The sequence below is a fragment of the Oncorhynchus tshawytscha genome, linkage group LG20 (assembly GCF_018296145.1).
Source record: "Oncorhynchus tshawytscha isolate Ot180627B linkage group LG20, Otsh_v2.0, whole genome shotgun sequence".
In the NCBI taxonomy this organism is placed as follows: Eukaryota; Metazoa; Chordata; class Actinopteri; order Salmoniformes; family Salmonidae; genus Oncorhynchus; species Oncorhynchus tshawytscha.
In genome coordinates this window covers 43,446,114-43,465,779 of record NC_056448.1, presented here as the reverse complement: position 1 = coordinate 43,465,779, position 19,666 = coordinate 43,446,114, and the positions used below count along the sequence as shown (strand labels likewise).

The following is a 19,666-nucleotide window of genomic DNA, read 5'->3' as shown; positions in this document are numbered from 1 at the left end:
AGGTGGGAATGTGCGCTCCCACAACACATACATTATTTCTCAAGAATACTGACTTTCTATAGAAATTTCCTTGTGCAACGGCCTATACAGTAATGATGTACGGAAGGAATGTTTTCAACCAGGGGTTGGAACCTGTTCAGGGAACAGTTCAGGAAACAGGACAAAAACATTTTTCCTTTTTCTTCCAAAGAACAGAACCAGAACTACGAATGAAGGTGATCTATACTGTTCTGGAACAGAATCGTTATTTTATGAGCATGGTTGGGGTACATTCCAGGGCATTTTTTCCCCCCAGTCTCATAAAAAAAACTGCAACAAAGCATTTATGTAAAGCCCTCACTGTCACTCAAACGTATTCCAGTGACTACCTACATGGCAGTTGGACGTGTGTGTGTGTGTGTGTGTGCGCTACCTTCCCCTGCCCCTGAAGCATGCATAGTCTACTGTAGCTACTAATGTTACAGGCCTGATTCAGAGATTTTTAGAGAACAATGAATTAACCTTTTCAATGCTAGGTAAGGAAACTGCAGTTTTCACGTTTCACATTGGATTTATTCATTACAAAAAGGTAAGACGTGTTTTAATTTGATTTCTGGTGTCGCTCTGCACACACGAGCTTGTTAGTTAGCTAGCTAGTTAGCTAACTCTGGTCCTGCACTCAAACTCTAGGTGGCATTATGTGTAATGTAATGGAACTGGGCTAGCTCTGGTCCAACGTTAGGTAGCTCTGGTCCAACGTTAGGTAGCTCTGGTCCAACGTTAGGTAGCTCTGGTCCAACGTTAGGTAAGCCAAGTCTCTGAAGATCAAACATCTTCATAGAGCCGTTCCTCCGTAGGTATATTTCTGTGGGTCTAATTCCGATAACACATGTCATAACAAAGAGATGCCCAGCGCTCTCCTCACCTGCAAAATTTGTCGCATCTCGCACCCTACACTACACTTGTCTGTCCGATGCAGGTTCATAGCTTGCCCACTCCATAGCAAGCGGCTCTATCCATTGGTGAAGTAATTTTAATGTTGTTTAGAACAAACCCTAATAGGTTGAATGCATGATGTCATGTGACCAGAGACCCTTTGCTTAATGGCTTAAATACAGATATATATCTTACTAATGCCCTATTGCCCACAACTCAAATGAATTATAATGTAGTCCTTTGTATGTTTTTCCTTTCTTGCAGCTCCTCTTCAAGTATGACCTGGTAAGGTATGACATGGTACGAGATGAGCCAGTCAGGAACAGCCAGGGCTTCTGTCAACACGTTAACAAGGGTAATAACTCAAATAGTAGTAGTAGTACACGTTGTTGTTGGTGGTGTTGTAGTATTAGTACACGTTGTTGTTGGTGGTGTTGTAGTATTAGTACACGTTGTTGTTGTTGGTGGTGTTGTAGTATTAGTACACGTTGTTGTTGGTGGTGTTGTAGTATTAGTACACGTTGTTGTTGGTGGTGTTGTAGTATTAGTACACGTTGTTGTTGGTGGTGTTGTAGTATTAGTACACATTGTTGTTGTTGTTGGTGGTGTTGTAGTATTAGTACACGTTGTTGTTGGTGGTGTTGTAGTATTAGTAGTACTGTTTTTATTGGTTGCTCACAGTTGTATACTGAATTGTACTCCAATTTACAATCATAGATTTTATTATCCCATAATGGGGAAATTGGTTTGCCGCTGTTGTAGAAACAAACATAACAACATTGGTTCACGTCAGGCCTGTTTGTAACCAAAACACTTGAAACGCATTTGGCAAGGCATTGTTGTCGCCAGAGTATGGTTGGGGTGTGGTGATAGATTGGATGGAATTGAGACGGGAGAAATGTTGTTTTTAGTAGGTAATTGATTGACGGACCCTGTCAGTATGTTCGGACTTTTCTGTTGGACTGGGAGGCAAAAATGTAACAAAACCAATCGATATTTCCACCATGCATTGAGAGACGTTGGGTTGGCTAATGGCTGCTTTTTTTAGTGCTTTTGATAATTACACCCATATGGAAAAATATGTCAATATATCAAATGGCCTCCTTCTCAAGCACTCTCCTAAAAATGAAGGATATTGTCATGCTGTGCCAAAGGCATTCATGCTGTGCTATAGGCATTCATGCTGTGCTATAGGCATTCATGCTGTGCTATAGGCATTCATGCTGTGCTATAGGCATTCATGCTGTGCCAAAGGCATTCATGCTGTGCTATAGGCATTCATGCTGTGCTATAGGCATTCATGCTGTGCTATAGGCATTCATGCTGTGCTATAGGCATTCATGCTGTGCTATAGGCATTCATGCTGTGCTATAGGCATTCATGCTGTGCTATAGGCATTCATGCTGTGCTATAGGCATTCATGCTGTGCTATAGGCATTCATGCTGTGCTATAGGCCAATGTTGAACTGCGCTGCCGACTCTAGAATGTCAGGTCACATGGTTAGGAACAACTTCATGTGGGAATGATGGCAGACATTTAGAAAATTCTGACCAAACGATTTACTTTCCCCTTTGTGTGTCTTCTCCCTAGGTGAGACGGGTCTTCTCTTGTCCAAGATTGGCGCCTCCAGTCCCTTCTTTGGCTACGCGGGGAGCAAACAGCTGACCGAGAAGAAGTTGATGAGGAACGTGTTCGTGAAGGGAGACGCGTACTTCAACACTGGAGACCTCATGGCTGAAGATGCTGAGGACTTTATCTGTTTCAAGGACCGAGTGGGGGACACTTTCCGGTAGAGAATCTGAATTGACATGACCATGTTTTATCTGGGTTATTGTAATAGTTTACTCGCCTCGTGACCCAGTGGGCAAAATTTGGTTGAAGTGAGATGTAAATTTCAAAACAGTTTTGTCGTTGAAATTACAGTATAAGGGCCTCCCGGGTGGCGCAGTGGTTAAGGGCGCTGTACTGCAGCGCCAGCTGTGCTATCAGAGTCCCTGGGTTCGCGCCCAGGCTCTGTCGTAACCGGCCACGACCGGGAGGTCCGTAGGGCGACGCACAATTGGCCTAGCGTCATCCGGGTTAGGGAGGGGTTGGTCGGCAGGGATGTCCTTGTCTCATCGCACACCAGCGACTCCTGTGGCGGGCCGGGCGCAGTGAGCGCTAACCAAGGTTGCCAGGTACACAGTGTTTCCTCCGGCACATTGGTGCGGCTGGCTTCCAGGTTGGATGTGCGCTGTGTTAAGAAGCAGTACGGCTGGTTGGGTTGTGTATCGGAGGACGCATGACTTTCAACCTTCGTCTCTCCCGAGCCCGTACGGGAGTTGTAGCGATGAGACAAGATAGTAGCTACTAAACAATTGGACACCACGAACTTGGGGAGAAAAAGGGGTAAAAATTCACACACACAAAAAAAAAAGACGAAATTACAGTATATATATAGTATTACAGTACTTCAACCAGTTTTACTCACTGGGAAGGTGGACACTCACTGGGGGGGGTGGACACTCACTGGGAAGGTGGACACTCACTGGGAAGGTGGACACTCACTGGGAAGGTGGACACTCACTGGGAAGGTGGACACTCACTGGGAAGGTGGACACTCACTGGGAAGGTGGACACTCACTGGGAAGGTGGACACTCACTGGGAAGGTGGACACTCACTGGGGGGGGGGTGCCTCCTTTCTGACCAATGAGGTCATATTGAAAATACTTCAGTTAATTTAGGGGACACATTTTAAGGGACTTGTTTTCACTCACTCTTAGAGACAAATGTTCCCAGCCTCTTGTTGATGATTTATGATTTCAGGTGGAAGGGTGAAAACGTGGCAACAACAGAAGTGACGGAGGTGCTCGGACTGGTAGACTTTATCCAAGAGGCCAATGTCTATGGGGTGGAGATTCCAGGTACAGATATCCTGTCTCTGTCTGTGTACATGTTTGTGTCTATGTGTGGTGTACGTGTCTGTCTGTACGCCTCTATCTCTGTCTGTGTACATGTTGTGTCTATGTGTGGTGTACGTGTCTGTGTGTGTGTCTCTATCTGTGTGTGTGTCTATGTGTGGTGTACGTGTCTGTCTGTGTGTCTCTATCTGTGTGTGTGTCTATGTGTGGTGTCTGTCTGTGTGCGATCCCATTGCTATGCTTCTGCTTCATCAATCACACTGTGGTGGCATGAAAGATCTTGTGTTTGTAGAATAATTGTCCCCATTTTGAGATGAATGATTTATGTAATATTTCCAAGTAGACCATGCCACACAGTGGAAGATGTCATGGACTGTGTCCCAAATGGCACCATATTCCCTATATAGTGCACAACCTTACAGGCCTTGGTCAAAAGTAGTGCACTATATAAGGAATAGCGTGCCATATGGGACTCACTGTGCTCCCTGCCTAGAACTGAAGTGAAAGGCCTTTTGTCACGTCCATCTCGAATGAGGCACCCGTAATGAAAGGGGGTGAAATTGGAGTAACGCGAAGTGACTAATGGGGCACCATTTGTATTCACAGGAAATGAGGGAAGAGCCGGAATGGCCGCCATCATCGTGAGGCCTGAATGTGAGTTTAGCGGGAAGAAGCTATTTGACCACGTCCTCAATGATCTACCAGGCTATGCTCGTCCTCTCTTCATAAGGCTTCAGGTAAGGAACGTTTGACACATGGACTTCCTTGACATGATCTGATGAAGTAGAGGCAATTTTCTAATGTTCACTTTTTCCAGTGTTTTGATTTGTGGACTCTGTTTTTAAAATGTTTACTTAAGCTTCTCTTACCAAGGGTAGGACAGTAATTAGACAGGAATGAATAGATCATTGTTTGCTTATCTGTAAGTGATGTCAATGATTGATTGTAAAAGCGCTAAGAAATACTTTGTTATAGTGGTGGCCTCTTCTGGTCACATGTGTACACTACAGCACTGACAGGTCAATGTCATTGTAGAGAACGTTCCATTTTTAAATTGTATTTATTATGGACCCCCATTAGCTGCTGCCTAAGCAGCTAAATCTAATTGTACTGCTTCCCGTCAGTTACTTGATGTGGAATAGAGTTCCATGTAGTCATGGCTCTATGTAGTACTGTGCGTCTCCCATAGTCTGTTCTGGACTTGGGGACTGTGAAGAGACCTCTTGTGGCATGTCTTGTGGGTTATGCATGGGTGTCTGAGCTGTGTGCCAGTAGTTTTAGACAGACAGCTCGGTGCATTCAACATGTCAATACCTCTCATAAATAAAAGTAGTGATGAAGTCAATCTCTCCTCCACTTTCAACCAGGAGAGATTGACGTGCATATTATTAATATTAGCCCTCTGTGTACATCCAAGGGCCAGCCGTGCTGCCCTGTTCTGAGGGCAATTTTCCTAAGTCCTTTTTTGTGGCAACTGACCACACGACTGAACAGTAGTCAAGGTGCAACAAAACTAGGGTCTGTAGGACCTGCCTTGTTGATAGAGTTGTTAAGAAGGCAGAGCATCGCTTTATTATAGACAGACTTCTCCCCATCTTAGCTACTACTGCATCAATATGTTTTAACCATGACAGTTTACAATCTAGGGTTACTCCAAGCAGTTTAGTCATCTCAATTTCCACATTATTTATTACAAGATTTAGTTGGGGTTTAGTGACTGTTTTGTTCCAATTACAATGCTTTTAGTTTTAGAAATATTTAGGGCTAACTTATTCGTTGCCACCCACTCTGAAACTAACTGTAGCTCTTTGTTGAGTGTTGTAGTCATTTCAGTCACTGTAGTAGCTGATGTGTATAGTGTTGAGTCATATGCATACATAGAAACTCTGGTTTTACTCAGTCAGTGGCATGTCGTTAGTAAAAATGTAAAAAAGCAAGGGGCCTAAACAGCTACCCTGGGGAATTCCTGATTCTAACTGGATTATATTTGATAGGCTTCCATTAAAGTACACCCTCTGTGTTCTGTTAGACAAGTAACTCTTTATCCACGTTATAGCAGGGGGTGTAAAGCCATAACACATGTTTTTCCAGCAGCAGACTATGATCAATAATGTCAAAGGCTGCACTGAAGTCTAACAAGACAGCCCCCACAATAATTTTATAATCAATTTCTCTCAGCGAATCATCAGTCATTTGTGTAAGTGCTGTGCTTGTTGAGTGTCCTTCCCCATAAGCGTACTGAAATTCTGTTGTCAATTTGTTTACTGTAAAATAGCATTGTATCTGGTCAAACACAATTTTGCCCAGAAGTTTAATAAGGGTTGGTAACAGGCTGATTGGTTGGCTATTTGAGCCAGTAAAGGGGGCTTTACTATTCTTGGGTAGTGGAATGACTTTAGCTTCCCTCCAGGCCTGAGGGCACACACTTTCTAGTAGGCTTAGATCGAATATGTGTCAAATAGGAGTGGCAATATCATACCTGCTATTATCCTCAGTAATTTTCATCTAGATTGTCAGACCCTGGTGGCTTGTCTTTGTTTTTAGACAACAATAATTTTTTCACCTCTTCCACACTTGACTTTACGAAATTCAAAAGTACAATTCTTGTCTTTCATAATTTGGTCAGATATACTTGAATGTGTAGTGTCAGCGTTTGTTGCTGGCATGTCATCCCTAAGTTTGCTTATCTTGCCAATGAAAAAGTCATTAAAGTAGTTTGCAATATCAGTGGGCTTTGTGATGAATGAGCCATCTGATTCAATAATTGAAGGAACCGAGTTGGCTTTTTTCCCAAAAATTTCATTTAAGGTGCCGCAAAGCTTTTTTTCTATCATTCTTTATGTAATGTATCTTTGTTTCATAGTGTCGTTTTTTAACATTTTGTTTAGTCACATGCTTTCTCAGTTTGCAGTAAGTTTGCCAGTCAGTTGGCCTGCCAGACTTATTTGCCATACCTTTTGCCTCATCCCTCTCAACAAAATCATTTTTCAATTGCTCATCAATCCAAGGGTACTGAACAGTTTTTAGTCATTTTCTTAATGGGTACATGCTTATTAGTAACTGGAATAAGCAATTTCATAAATGCGTCAAGTGCAGCTTCCTCATTACACACCACAGACCAGCAAATATTCTTTACATCATCAACATATGAATCACTACAAAACGTCTTGTATGACCTCTTAAACACTATATTAGGCCCAGTCTCTGGAACTTTGGTTTTCCTAGCTATGGCTACTATATTGTGATCACTACATCCTATGAATTTGGATACTGCTTTAAAGCAAATATCTGCAGCATTAGTAAAAAAGTGATCAATACATGTTGATGATTTCATTCCTGTGCTGTTTTTAACTACCCTGGTAGGTTGATTGAAAACCTGATCCAGGTTGCAGGCACTGGTTACAGTTTGAAGTTTTTTTTCCTGAGTGGGCAGCTTGATGATAGCCAGTCAATATTTAAATCACCCAGAAAATATACTTCCATGCAGATCTAGGGTCAATTCCATTGTGAAAGTTAACTTCTGTTTGGGTCATTGAAAAATAATCCTACAACCAGAAAATACAGATCAGAATATGGAATAATGGGGCGGCAGGGTAGCCTAGTGGTTAGAGTGTTGGACTAGTAACTGGAATGTTGCAAGTTCAAACCCCCGAGCTGACAAGGTACAAATCTGTTGTTCTGCCCCTGAACAGGCAGTTAACCCACTGTTCCTAGGCCATCATTGAAAATAAGAATTTGTTCTTAATTAACTGACTTGCCTAGTTAAATAAAGGCAAAATAAAAAAATGAAAGAGTACCATCACATCTTCTACTTCTATGTTGTAGGAATCAATGGAGATGACGGGAACCTTCAAGCAGCAGAAATTCAATCTAGTGAAGAGTGGATTCAACCCTTCAACAATCTGCGGCCCTCTCTATTTCCTGGATTTCTCCGAGAAAAGCTACGTTCCCCTCACGAACACGCTGTACAGCAGCATTTTGGCTGGCGAGCGGAAGCTATAGTGGTTAACCGTAGCTAAAACCACCAACCCATTTGGTTCACTGAGACGGTGGCAGCATAGTTGTGCCGTTTCGAAGAGGGACCGAGAGACCGTCAATTGGGTCTATTCCTAATTGTGTATAATGTATGAAATTGTGTCGTATGAGTGGTCGGGATCAACAGAGTGGGTTAATGATGAATAGGGGGGGGGGGGTCAGTCTTATATTGATGGGGGTGTAAATTGTGCCTCATCTGATTTTATTATTATTTTTACTTTAAAAAATTTCTGTTTTCCTCTCTGGCTTCCAGATCTATTGTCAAGACCGTTCAGCTGAGAAGGCTAAATTGACTTGAGACCAGTGAACCTCAACAATCAGCACTTCCACTGTCCGTCTGTGCCATTTTTAATTTGCGGATGGGGTGTCATAAAGTGTCACTAGTTCCTCGTTGAAATAAAGACGAATGGCAGACTAAATAGAGGCGTCGTGTGTTTTGAGGCACCGATGACCACATTCTGGCCACCCAAAATTCTTCGTTCTGACCTACTACACTAACCAACGTAGATATGAACTTTTAATATCAGAAACGGTCCATACGCTTTGCTACAAATAGTAGTAATTATTTTTTAAATTTTAATTGTATTTATTTTATACATATAGTTAAGGCTCATAATTTAAACCAAAGTAGGTGCGCTTCACAAAAGTAAATTTGTTAGGTGTCGTCCAGTAACTGTGTTGAGAGAGTACAGTCCACTGGCACAGCACTAGTTTATTAAGGGCATCATGCACTATTTCTTGTTTTCAACAGTTTGCCAGTTAGTCATTATCATCTTGTGTTACTCTGAGATGTAACCAGACCCAGGTCCAAGTAGTCTTTATTTCCTTACTTGTACTTTTGTACCTGTTCCAGTGATTCCATTGTACGACCACCTCAAGAAAACAAGTACTATTTGAACCCGGGGGTCTGAATGTGATGCAAAGTGATTATATTTACTGTCAAATGACAGCTGAGAAGTTTGTCAGGGATTCTTTTAAGGGTCCAATTCAGTCAAACCAGTGTTTGCCTTATCCCCTCAATAAAATAACAATGTGGTACTGTAAAATACTAGCCTGAGGGCCATTCTGTTGGTGCTATCATGCCAACTCCTTGTCAGCCAATGTCATGCCAATACTTGTCATATTTGACTTGCAATGGAGTTGGCAAGAGCACAAACAGGTCTGAGACCAGGCTATAGAAGGAGACAACAGATCTGGGACCAGGCTATAGGAGGAGACAACAGATCTGGGACCAGGCTATAGGGGAGACAACAGATCTGGGACCAGGCTATAGGAGGAGACAACAGATCTGGGACCAGGCTATAGGAGGAGACAAACGATCTGGGACCAGGCTACAGGAGGAGACAATAGATCTGGGACCAGGCTATAGAAGGAGACAACGGGTCTGAGACCAGGCTAGTAAAAGAACAAGCAAGCCACCTCTTATAAGTAGATGCTCCTAGCTTTGTAATTAGGCATCTGGGTAGTTGGCCTCATTTATGCAGTATCTCTACTTACTAAGGCATGTTTGAGGCTAAGGCAGGTTTGACTGAATTCAGCCCTTTGTTTAAGAGTTTTCTATGTATAGGTATTGTTAATTTGTACAGCTATTTGAACTATGTTTTGGTGAAGAAGACTATAGTTTACAATGTCAAATGTTGAATTCATTGAGATGATCAAGTCCCTATGATTAATCTAGCTGGGACTATAATATAATTGTCATATAATTTAAGCACAATGAATGATTGCAATGAAGTTATTTTGCGCAGTGTGTGAAAATCTGCGATTTTTAGGTTGTCTGATACCTCTTGTTTTGATTTCCTGTTTGGACAGCCAAACACATTTATTTCACTTTGATTATTTAAAATGTTGAATATTTGGTCAAATGGTGTTTAAACAGCATTTGTTGTTTATCATTTTAATTTGATAGTATTTAATTTGGGTGAATGTGTGTCTAGTGCTTGTGTGCCCAATACATCAACACTTTCAAATGCAGATTTCAGAGTTATATGGACCACCATTTTCAACTTTTCCTTCAGACACTTATAGTGATACTAGTGCCACCAGATTCAATTTCCTTATACAAATTCAATAGCATTACATTTCCTTATACAAATTCAATAGCATTACATTTCCTTATACAAATTCAATAGCATTACATTTCCTTATACAAATTCAATAGCATTACATTTCCTTATACAAATTCAATAGCATTACATTTCCTTATACAAATTCAATAGCATTACATTTCCTTATACAAATTCAATAGGATTCAATTTCCTTATACAAATTCAATAGCATTACATTTCCTTATACAAATTCAATAGCATTACATTTCCTTATACAAATTCAATAGCATTACATTTCCTTATACAAATTCAATAGGATTCAATTTCCTTATACAAATTCAATAGCATTACATTTCCTTATACAAATTCAATAGCATTCAATTTCCTTATACAAATTCAATAGCATTACATTTCCTTATACAAATTCAATAGCATTACATTTCCTTATACAAATTCAATAGCATTACATTTCCTTATACAAATTCAATAGGATTCAATTTCCTTATACAAATTCAATAGCATTACATTTCCTTATACAAATTCAATAGCATTACATTTCCTTATACAAATTCAATAGCATTACATTTCCTTATACAAATTCAATAGCATTACATTTCCTTATACAAATTCAATAGGATTCAATTTCCTTATACGAATTCAAAATTATTCAATTCAGATTCAATTTCTGGTGTCATTTGTCATCTTTGCTTTTACCCGAAACCCATCTTTCCAAAATGGAAAATATGCCTGTACATTTTGAAGTAACAGCTAGGGTCTTAGGGCTACAACAGTAAATAGTCAGAGTGATCTGACAGTCCTGTTAATGTCAGTGTGTGTAAAAGCTATAACACTACTTAACACTGAAAGTTATGTTGAATGCATTACGATGTGGTTTATAATGCATTATAAAACATGTTATAATCATGTATGACCCCTCCCCCCTTTGATAAAGTCTTACCTCATAATGATCATCTCAAATTTCAGTCAGTTGAAAACATGATACATAGAGAGACGTATTACAGGCTTTTAAAACAAGACTGATGCTTTCTTACAACAGGTAATAAAGTGTTGTAGCTGCTTCAAGTGGTACTAGTTATACCACCTGTTGTGTTGATTCTCTCAGGGTACTTTTACTGTGTGCACTGGGAAGACCTTGCAAGCTGTAGGGTTTTTAACCCATTGAGGTCTAACAGTATATGTACTGTATTTGTGTTTTCCATTGTCATCATTGAAGCCTTCATTAACAGTTCTTTAGAACACATATTTAGCCTAGCTGATTATGGGAATAGTCTGTGCCATTGTGAATATGATATGGAAGAATTATTAAAAGTTTTAAAAAATGACGAGTGTGTGGTTTTACCTGTACTGTGATTATTAGTAATGTGTTTTTTATTTTATTTTTAATGTAGAACTGTGGTTAGCACATTTATTTAGAAACAGATGACATCATTTGAGGGCCCACAATAACTATTTAATCTCTTTTTCGTTTTGTTAGTCTTCATTGAATCAGACATGGGTAGCTAAATTTAGCCTGGTCAAATGTGCTCTTGCCAATTACATTGCTGTCATTGTTTTGGCATGACTGCACAAACGGACTGGCACTCAGACTATAGAAAATGACCAAGTGGTCTGAAGTATGACAATCTGTACCGAAGCATCTTGATATGGGCTAGCCTATTCACTGATTGGTTGAATATTAGAGGTGGCAGACAGACCGCAGATAAACATGCAGACAATACACTTTCATCAACCCAGATTAGAGAATGGGAACGGTCATAGAAGACAGATTAGAGAACGGAACGGTCATAGAAGACAGAACAGCACTTCTTAATTTGAAGTTTTTTAGAACACTGCATAAGGTGTAAATGTTTACCCTAGTGACCAGTGTTTCCCAACTCCAGTCCTCCAGTAACCCCAACAGTATACATTATGTAGGTCAGTGTTTCCCAGTCCTCCAGTAACCCCAACAGTACACATTATGTAGGGCAGTGTTTCCCAACTCCAGTCCTCCAGTAACCCCAACAGTACACATTATGGAGGGCAGTGTTCCCAGTCCTCCAGTAACCCCAACAGTATACATTATGTAGGTCAGTGTTTCCCAGTCCTCCAGTAACCCCAACAGTACACATTATGTAGGGCAGTGTTTCCCAGTCCTCCAGTAACCCCAACAGTACACAATATGTAGGGCAGTGTTTCCCAACTCCAGTCCTCCAGTAACCCCAACAGCACACATTATGTAGGGCAGTGTTTCCCAGTCCTCCAGTAACCCCAACAGTACACATTATGTAGGGCAGTGTTTCCCAGTCCTCCAGTAACCCCAACAGTATACATTATGTAGGTCAGTGTTTCCCAGTCCTCCAGTAACCCCAACAGTACACATTATGTAGGGCAGTGTTTCCCAGTCCTCCAGTAACCCCAACAGTACACAATATGTAGGGCAGTGTTTCCCAACTCCAGTCCTCCAGTAACCCCAACAGCACACATTATGTAGGGCAGTGTTTCCCAGTCCTCCAGTAACCCCAACAGTACACATTATGTAGGGCAGTGTTTCCCAGTCCTCCAGTAACCCCAACAGCACACATTATGTAGGTCAGTGTTTCCCAGTCCTCCAGTAACCCCAACAGTACACATTATGTAGGGCAGTGTTTCCCAGTCCTCCAGTAACCCCAACAGCACACATTATGTAGGTCAGTGTTTCCCAGTCCTCCAGTAACCCCAACAGTACACATATGTAGGGCAGTGTTTCCCAGTCCTCCAGTAACCCCAACAGTACACATTATGTAGGGCAGTGTTTCCCAACTCCAGTCCTCCAGTAACCCCAACAGTACACATTATGTAGGGCAGTGTTTCCCAGTCCTCCAGTAACCCCAACAGTACACATTATGTAGGGCAGTGTTTCCCAGTCCTCCAGTAACCCCAACAGTACATATTATGTAGGGCAGTGTTTCCCAGTCCTCCAGTAACCCCAACAGTACACATTATGTAGGGCAGTGTTTCCCAGTCCTCCAGTAACCCCAACAGTACACATTATGTAGGGCAGTGTTTCCCAACTCCAGTCCTCCAGTAACCCCAACAGTACACATTATGTAGGGCAGTGTTTCCCAGTCCTCCAGTAACCCCAAAAGTACACATTATGTAGGGCAGTGTTTCCCAGTCCTCCAGTAACCACAACAGTACACATTATGTAGGGCAGTGTTTCCCAGTCCTCCAGTAACCCCAACAGTACACATTTTTGTTGTAACCCTGGACAAGCACACCTGCTTTAACTTATCAACTAATCATCAAGCGGTCAATGAGTTGGATTGAAAATACAACGAATTGTGTTAAGTAAAATTATCCTCTTGGGAAATGGTTAGATATTACTGTGAGCCTACAATAATGTCACATGCAAATTCAGATAAAATTCAACTGATTTTGAGGAAGGAAAACAAAATAAAATTAAAGGAAAACATTCGATAACTCAATAGTATAAGTTTGAGCCATATTCAGCGCAAGAGGACAACATAATAACACAACGTCGCAGATAGAAATGGAATGTATAGGCCTGACACTAGGCTACTCTTCCGGTCTACAATACACACCTATCTGTTCTACCGATCGCTTTTCCAGATTCTGCACAGTTGCGCCCTCTCTGAATGACCCACGCGTCTGTACGCATTCAGACGACACAGCTCCTGGAATCATGGCGGACGGTCACAGCAACAACAATCACGTCCCTGTTTTGCTTTCATTTTCGGCGTTTTCGCGGCCGTCCTCTGTGCCTGTTGGTTCTGGATATGAAGTGCTCATTCAAAAGTTTTTGTCAATCTACGGACGCCAGATTGACCTCCATCGTAAATTCATGATTCAATTGTATTCGGACGAGTGGGCACAGTACATTGATTTGCCGAAAGGATTCATCATATCTGAGAAATGCAAGCTACGATTTGTACCTTTGGAAACGGATGTAAGATTCTACCGTTTCGTTTTTTCATTGCAAATGTTGTATATAATGATGCACATTATCGCCACAAAAAGTCAAAACCTACTAGTTACAGTACTTTGACAAATTGAATTGGTTTCATAGAGACAGAGTTGAAAACGGTTCACCCCAATACTTTGTAGCTTGGCCTACTTGTCAGTCATACGGTCGCTGTCACAAATGCCCAATTTCTTGTAGGCTACATGTTTGTCCCAAAATGGTAAAGAGAAATACTAGCTACCATCCAACATACATTACAGTATTTAATTTAGGTTGCCATATTTCATATTTATTAAATGTACATTGAATTAGTTTACATAATTAGAAAGTCTGTACTGTACAGTAGGTGTTAGTGACGAGATGCTTGGAAATGATCAACTTGGTGTAATTATTTATTTAACGTAATTTTTCTACTGTAAAAATCGAAGCCTTGGAGTCTACTAATATAACTTTCTACATAAGTTACTGTATACGGGAAATGAATCATTTTATTTGGCTACAGTAGGCTATTTTACCAATACACCCTATTTAGTGTGAACTGGCCAAAACAAACGTAGACGTGTATCATTATCACTAAGGTATATGTGTATCACTAATACAGTAGTAGCCTGAGCTAAATAATCATACAAAATGCATAATATTTGCTTTTGAGTAGCAGGGCTACCAACAATATTGCCTAAAAAATGACATGCAGAAGTTGCCAATTTTTTATTTATTTTTACCCCGTTTTCTCCCCAAGTTCGTGGTATCCAATTGTTTAGTAGCTACTATCTTGTCTCATCACTACAACTCCCGTACGGGCTCGGCAGAGACGAAGGTTGAAAGTCATGCGTCCTCCGATACACAACCCAACCAAGCCGCACTGCTTCTTAACACAGCGACATCCAACCCGGAAGCCAGCAGCACCAATGTGTCGGAGGAAACACCGTGCACCTGGCAACCTTGGTTAGCGCGCACTGCGCCCGGCCCGCCACAGGAGTCGCTGGTGCGCGATGAGACAAGGATATCCCTACCGGTCAACCCCTCCCTAACCCAGACGACGCTAGGCTAATTGTGCCTCGCCCCACGGACCTCCCGGTCGCTGCCGGTTGCCGGTTACGGCAGAGCCTGGGCTGGCGCTGCAGTACAGCGCCCTTAACCACTGCGCCATGTCACTACAACGCTAGACATCACTACTGGGACAAGCCAATTTAGCCAATAACCCTAACCCTACCATAGCAACGCTCTACACCATTTCATAGCAACGCTCTACACCATTTCATAGCAACGCTCTACACCATTTCATAGCAACGCTCTACACCATTTCATAGCAACGCTCTACCCATTTCATAGCAACGCTCTACCCATTTCATAGCAACGCTCTACCCATTTCATAGCAACGCTCTACCCATTTCATAGCAACGCTCTACCCATTTCATAGCAACATAGCAACGCTACCCATTTCATAGCAACGCTCTACCCATTTCATAGCAACGCTCTACCCATTTCATTTCACCCATTTCATAGCAACGCAACGCTCTACCCATTTCAAAGCAACGCTCTACACCATTTCATAGCAACGCTCTACCCATTTCATAGCAACGCTCTACACCATTTCATAGCAACGCGCTACACCATTTCAAAGCAACGCTCTACCCATTTCATAGCAACGCTCTACCCATTTCATACCCATTTCATAGCAACGCTCTACACCATTTCATAGCAACGCTCTACACCATTTCATAGCAACGCGCTACCCATTTCAAAGCAACTCTCTATGGCAGCCATATTTGGTGTATGGATTTTGAGTAATTTATGCTAATCAGAATTCATAATTCAGTCTTTCTCAGTGGCACTTTTCAACAACCAATGCGCCACTCGGGCTTCCGAGTAAAATGAAGTCAATTTACGATAAATACTTATTTCTCCTCAAAGACTAAGCAGTCAACTAAGCTCAGTCATTGATAATGTAGACTAAATATAAAACTATGATGACAAAACCATAAATCATCCTATTGTTTTATATTCAGGTGACAGTACTGGGGAACCTGATCCCTGCCACCACGGTTTTCTTCTGCTGTGACATGCAGGAAAGATTCCGCCCAGCTATCAAGTACTTCGGTGACATCATCAGTGTGGGACAGAGACTGGTAAATTGACCCCCTTTTCATACGCCCTTGTTAATATACATTTAAGCAATATTTGTGTACAGTACAAGCCAAAAGTTTGGACACAGCTACTCATTCCAGGGTTTTTCTTTATTTTTACTATGTTCTACATTGTAGAATAATAGTGAAGACATCAAAACTATGAAATAACACACATGGAATCATGTAGTAACCAAAAAAGTGTTAAACAAATGAAAATATATTTTATATTTGAGATTATTCAAAGTAGCCACACTTTGCCTTGATGACAGCTTTGCACACTGCATCCTGACAAAATAAATAGTGAGTCTATCACAAAAATGAAAATAAATGTCAAGAAAACTGTAGGCAGTTAGACCATCATTTTTCGTTATCGCACGTCAGAGGCATGGAAAAATGGGCAAATGGACATGAAAATGGGTGGTGTGCCTGCAGCCTGTTCTCAGAGCATTTCATATGATTCTGTACGTAAACCCAGGGCAATGCATTTAGTATGATATAGCACATTTCGTATGGTATGTATTCATGTGTGGATGTCCATCAACCATTTCATATGATAGGCTATTTTATGAATTACAATTTGTATTATATGTTGCACATTCGCAAAACGTACAATATGTTACGAATTTGCTAAACGTACTATATGTTACGAATTCTAGCTAGGTGTCTTGACGTTAGTTAGCAATAACAGAATTTAAAATGCCAAGAGTGTGCAAAGATGTCAAGGCAAAGGGTGCCTACTTTGATGAATATAAAATATATTTAAATATCTTTAACACTTTTTTTGATTACTTCCATGTGTTATTTCATAGTTTTGATGTCTTCACTATTATTCTACAACGTAGAAAATAGTATAAAATAAAGAAAAACCCTTGAATGAGTAGGTGTGTCCAAACTTTTGGCCTGTACTGTAAATATACACTACCATTCAAAAGTCACTTAGAAATGTCCTTGTTTTTGAAAGAAAAACACTTTTTTTTTGTCCATTTAAAATAACATCAAATTGATCAGAAATACAGTGTAGACATTGTTAATGTTGTAAATGACTATTGTAGCTGGAAACGGCAGATTTAAAAATAAATAATGGAATATCTACATAGGCGTACAGATGCCCATTATCAGCAACCATCACTCCTGTGCTCCAATGGCACGTTGTGTTAGCTAATCCAAGTTTATCATTTTAAAAAGGCTAATTGATCGTTAGAAAACCCTTTTGTAATTATGTTAGCACAGCTGAAAACTGTTGTCCTGATTAAAGAAGCAATAAAACTGGCCTTCTTTAGACTAGTTGAGTATCTGGAACATCAGCATTTGTGGGTTCGATTACAGGCTCAAAATGGCCAGAAACAAATAACTTTCTTCTGAAACTCGTCAGTCTATTCTTGTTCTGAGAAATTAAGGCTAATCCATGAGGAGAAATTGTCAAGAAACTGAAGATCTCGTACAACACTGTGTACTACTCCCTTCACAGAACAGTGCAAACTGTCCCTAACCAGAATAGAATGAGGAGTGGGAGGCCCCGGTGCAGAACTGAGCAAGAGGACAAGTGCATTAGAGTGTCTAGTTGGAGAAACAGACGCCTCACAAGTCCTCAACTGGCAGCTTCATTAAATAGTACTCGCAAAACACCAGTCTCAACGTGAACAGTGAAGAGGCGACTCCGGGATGCTGGCCACCATTTGCGCACAGATTAATAGATCATGCTGCTATTTAGCAGTAGACTAGGCAGAATTGCAAAGAAAAAAGCATAATAATAATAATTTACATTTCCTGTTGCTGCAGGATTAATTTCCTGCTTTTGAAAACTTGCTCAAATTAAGATTCTACATCTGTATATGACATGTATATATTCCCCTCTCTCCCTCCATCCCCTCTACTGTGTAGCTTCAGGGGGCTCGTATCCTGGGGATCCCCGTCATCGTGTCGGAGCAGTACCCCAAAGGCCTGGGTAGCACGGTGCAGGAGATGGACCTTACTGGAGCCAGGCTGGTGTTCCCTAAGACCAAGTTCTCCATGGTGCTGCCTGAGGCTGAGGCAGCCCTGGCCGACCTGCCGGGGGTCCGCAGCGTGGTGCTGTTCGGGGTGGAGGTAAGGTTCAGAGAGAGGGACACTGTCCTTGAATTGCAAGTTGACTCCCAGACTGTACACCGTTTGCACTTGTGGAGATAGGAGAGGGTGTGATAGCTGTAGGGAAAGATGGAGCTCCCACCATATTGCTTACACCAATGGTTCCCAACCTTTGTTGAACTGTGGCACACCTCAAAGGGATAAAACATTCGGCTGCACACCTAACATTTCCCTTTTAAATTATTTAGTGGTAATGACCTCCATCTGATCAATACTTTTTTTTTTTAAAGAAGAAAATTAAATAGTGTTAATTTGAAATATATTGATAGTTTTCATATACTGAACAAAAATATAAATGCAACATGTAAAGTGTTGGTCCCATGGTTCAAGAGCTGAAGTAAAAGATCCCCAAAAATGTTCCATATGCACAAGAAGCTTATTTCTCTCAAAATTTGGGCACAAATGTGTTGACATCCCTGTTAGTGAGCATTTCTCCTTTGCCAAGATAATCCATCCACCTGACAGGTGTGGCATATCAAGAAGCTGATTAAACAGAATGGTCATTACACAGGTGCACCTTGTGCCGAGGACAATAAAAGGCCACTCTAAAATGTGCAGTTTTGTTACACAACATAATGCCACAGATGCCTCAAGTTTTGAGGGAGCGTGTAATTGGCATGCTGACTGCAGGAATGTCCACCAGGGCTATTGCCAGAGAATTGAATGTTGATTTCTCTACCATAAGCCGCCTCCAACATCATTTTAGAGAATTTGGCAGTACTTCCAACTGTCCTCACAACCACAGACCATGTGTAAGCACGCCAGCCCAGGGGAAAAACTCATTCTGATTACCTGGGCCTGGCTCCTCAGTGGGTGGGGAGTCAGATACTGTATATAGCCTCGCTTCTGTTATTTTTCACTGTCTTTTTACTGTTGTTTCATTTCTTTACCTACCTATTGTTCACCTAATACCTTTATTGCACTATTGGTTAGAGCCTGTAAGTAAGCATTTCACTATAAGGTGCACCTGTTGTATTCAGCATTTCACTGTAAGGTGGACCTGTAGTATTCAGCATTTCACTGTAAGGTCTACCTACACCTGTTGTATTCAGCGCACGTGACAAATAAACTTGGATTTGATTTGATTGATATCCAATCTGCCAAAATGTACTCTCATTGTATAGGGGGAGACTGTCTTACACGTTGCCGCCATCTAGGGGTGTAGTTTAGTGGTACAGTTGATTTGGACAACAGAGGGTGAAATCCCAGTACAGTACAATTAGAACGTATGCACTTAAAAACCAAAGACATGTCCTTTATTAGTAGCCATTTTGTCATCCGGACTTTGAACATAGCTCTTCCTGTATGTAACCCAGAGCTCCTGTGTTGTCTGTCTCAGACCCATGTGTGCATCCAGCAGACAGCCCTAGACCTGCTAGCGAGGGGTTTCGAGGTGCACATGGTGGCAGACTCCACCTCATCCCGTAGCATGATGGACAGAATGTTTGCACTGGAGGTAAGTATCATATTTTCATGTATTTATTTAAATGTATATTTTCATTTATTTATTTTTTACCTTCTTTTTTTTATTTTTATAAACTAGGCAAGTCCG

General features: G+C 41.2%; 2 protein-coding genes across 3 annotated transcripts in view; both read left to right on the top strand.

Moving 5' to 3' along the window:
* The window catches only part of slc27a6 (solute carrier family 27 member 6), a 38,595-nt gene extending 27,352 nt beyond the window's left edge, over positions 1 to 11,243 (top strand). Inside the window, exons 6-10 of the mRNA XM_024381460.2 lie at positions 1,180 to 1,270; positions 2,507 to 2,705; positions 3,723 to 3,820; positions 4,424 to 4,554; positions 7,643 to 11,243. Of these exons, the coding sequence (XP_024237228.1) occupies positions 1,180 to 1,270; positions 2,507 to 2,705; positions 3,723 to 3,820; positions 4,424 to 4,554; positions 7,643 to 7,819 (696 nt within the window). The 3' untranslated portion in view covers positions 7,820 to 11,243. The remainder of the gene's footprint in view (positions 1 to 1,179; positions 1,271 to 2,506; positions 2,706 to 3,722; positions 3,821 to 4,423; positions 4,555 to 7,642) is intronic.
* A 2,247-nt stretch (positions 11,244 to 13,490) lies between these two features.
* Positions 13,491 to 19,666, top strand: part of isoc1 (isochorismatase domain containing 1) — a 13,173-nt gene continuing 6,997 nt past the window's right edge. The window contains exons 1-4 of one of the 2 annotated variants that reach the window (XM_042302706.1): positions 13,491 to 13,846; positions 15,871 to 15,990; positions 17,872 to 18,075; positions 19,454 to 19,570. In XM_042302706.1, coding sequence (XP_042158640.1) covers positions 13,583 to 13,846; positions 15,871 to 15,990; positions 17,872 to 18,075; positions 19,454 to 19,570 — 705 coding nt within the window. In that variant the 5' untranslated portion in view covers positions 13,491 to 13,582. The remainder of the gene's footprint in view (positions 13,847 to 15,870; positions 15,991 to 17,871; positions 18,076 to 19,453; positions 19,571 to 19,666) is intronic. The other variant, XM_042302705.1, reaches the window with a different exon arrangement.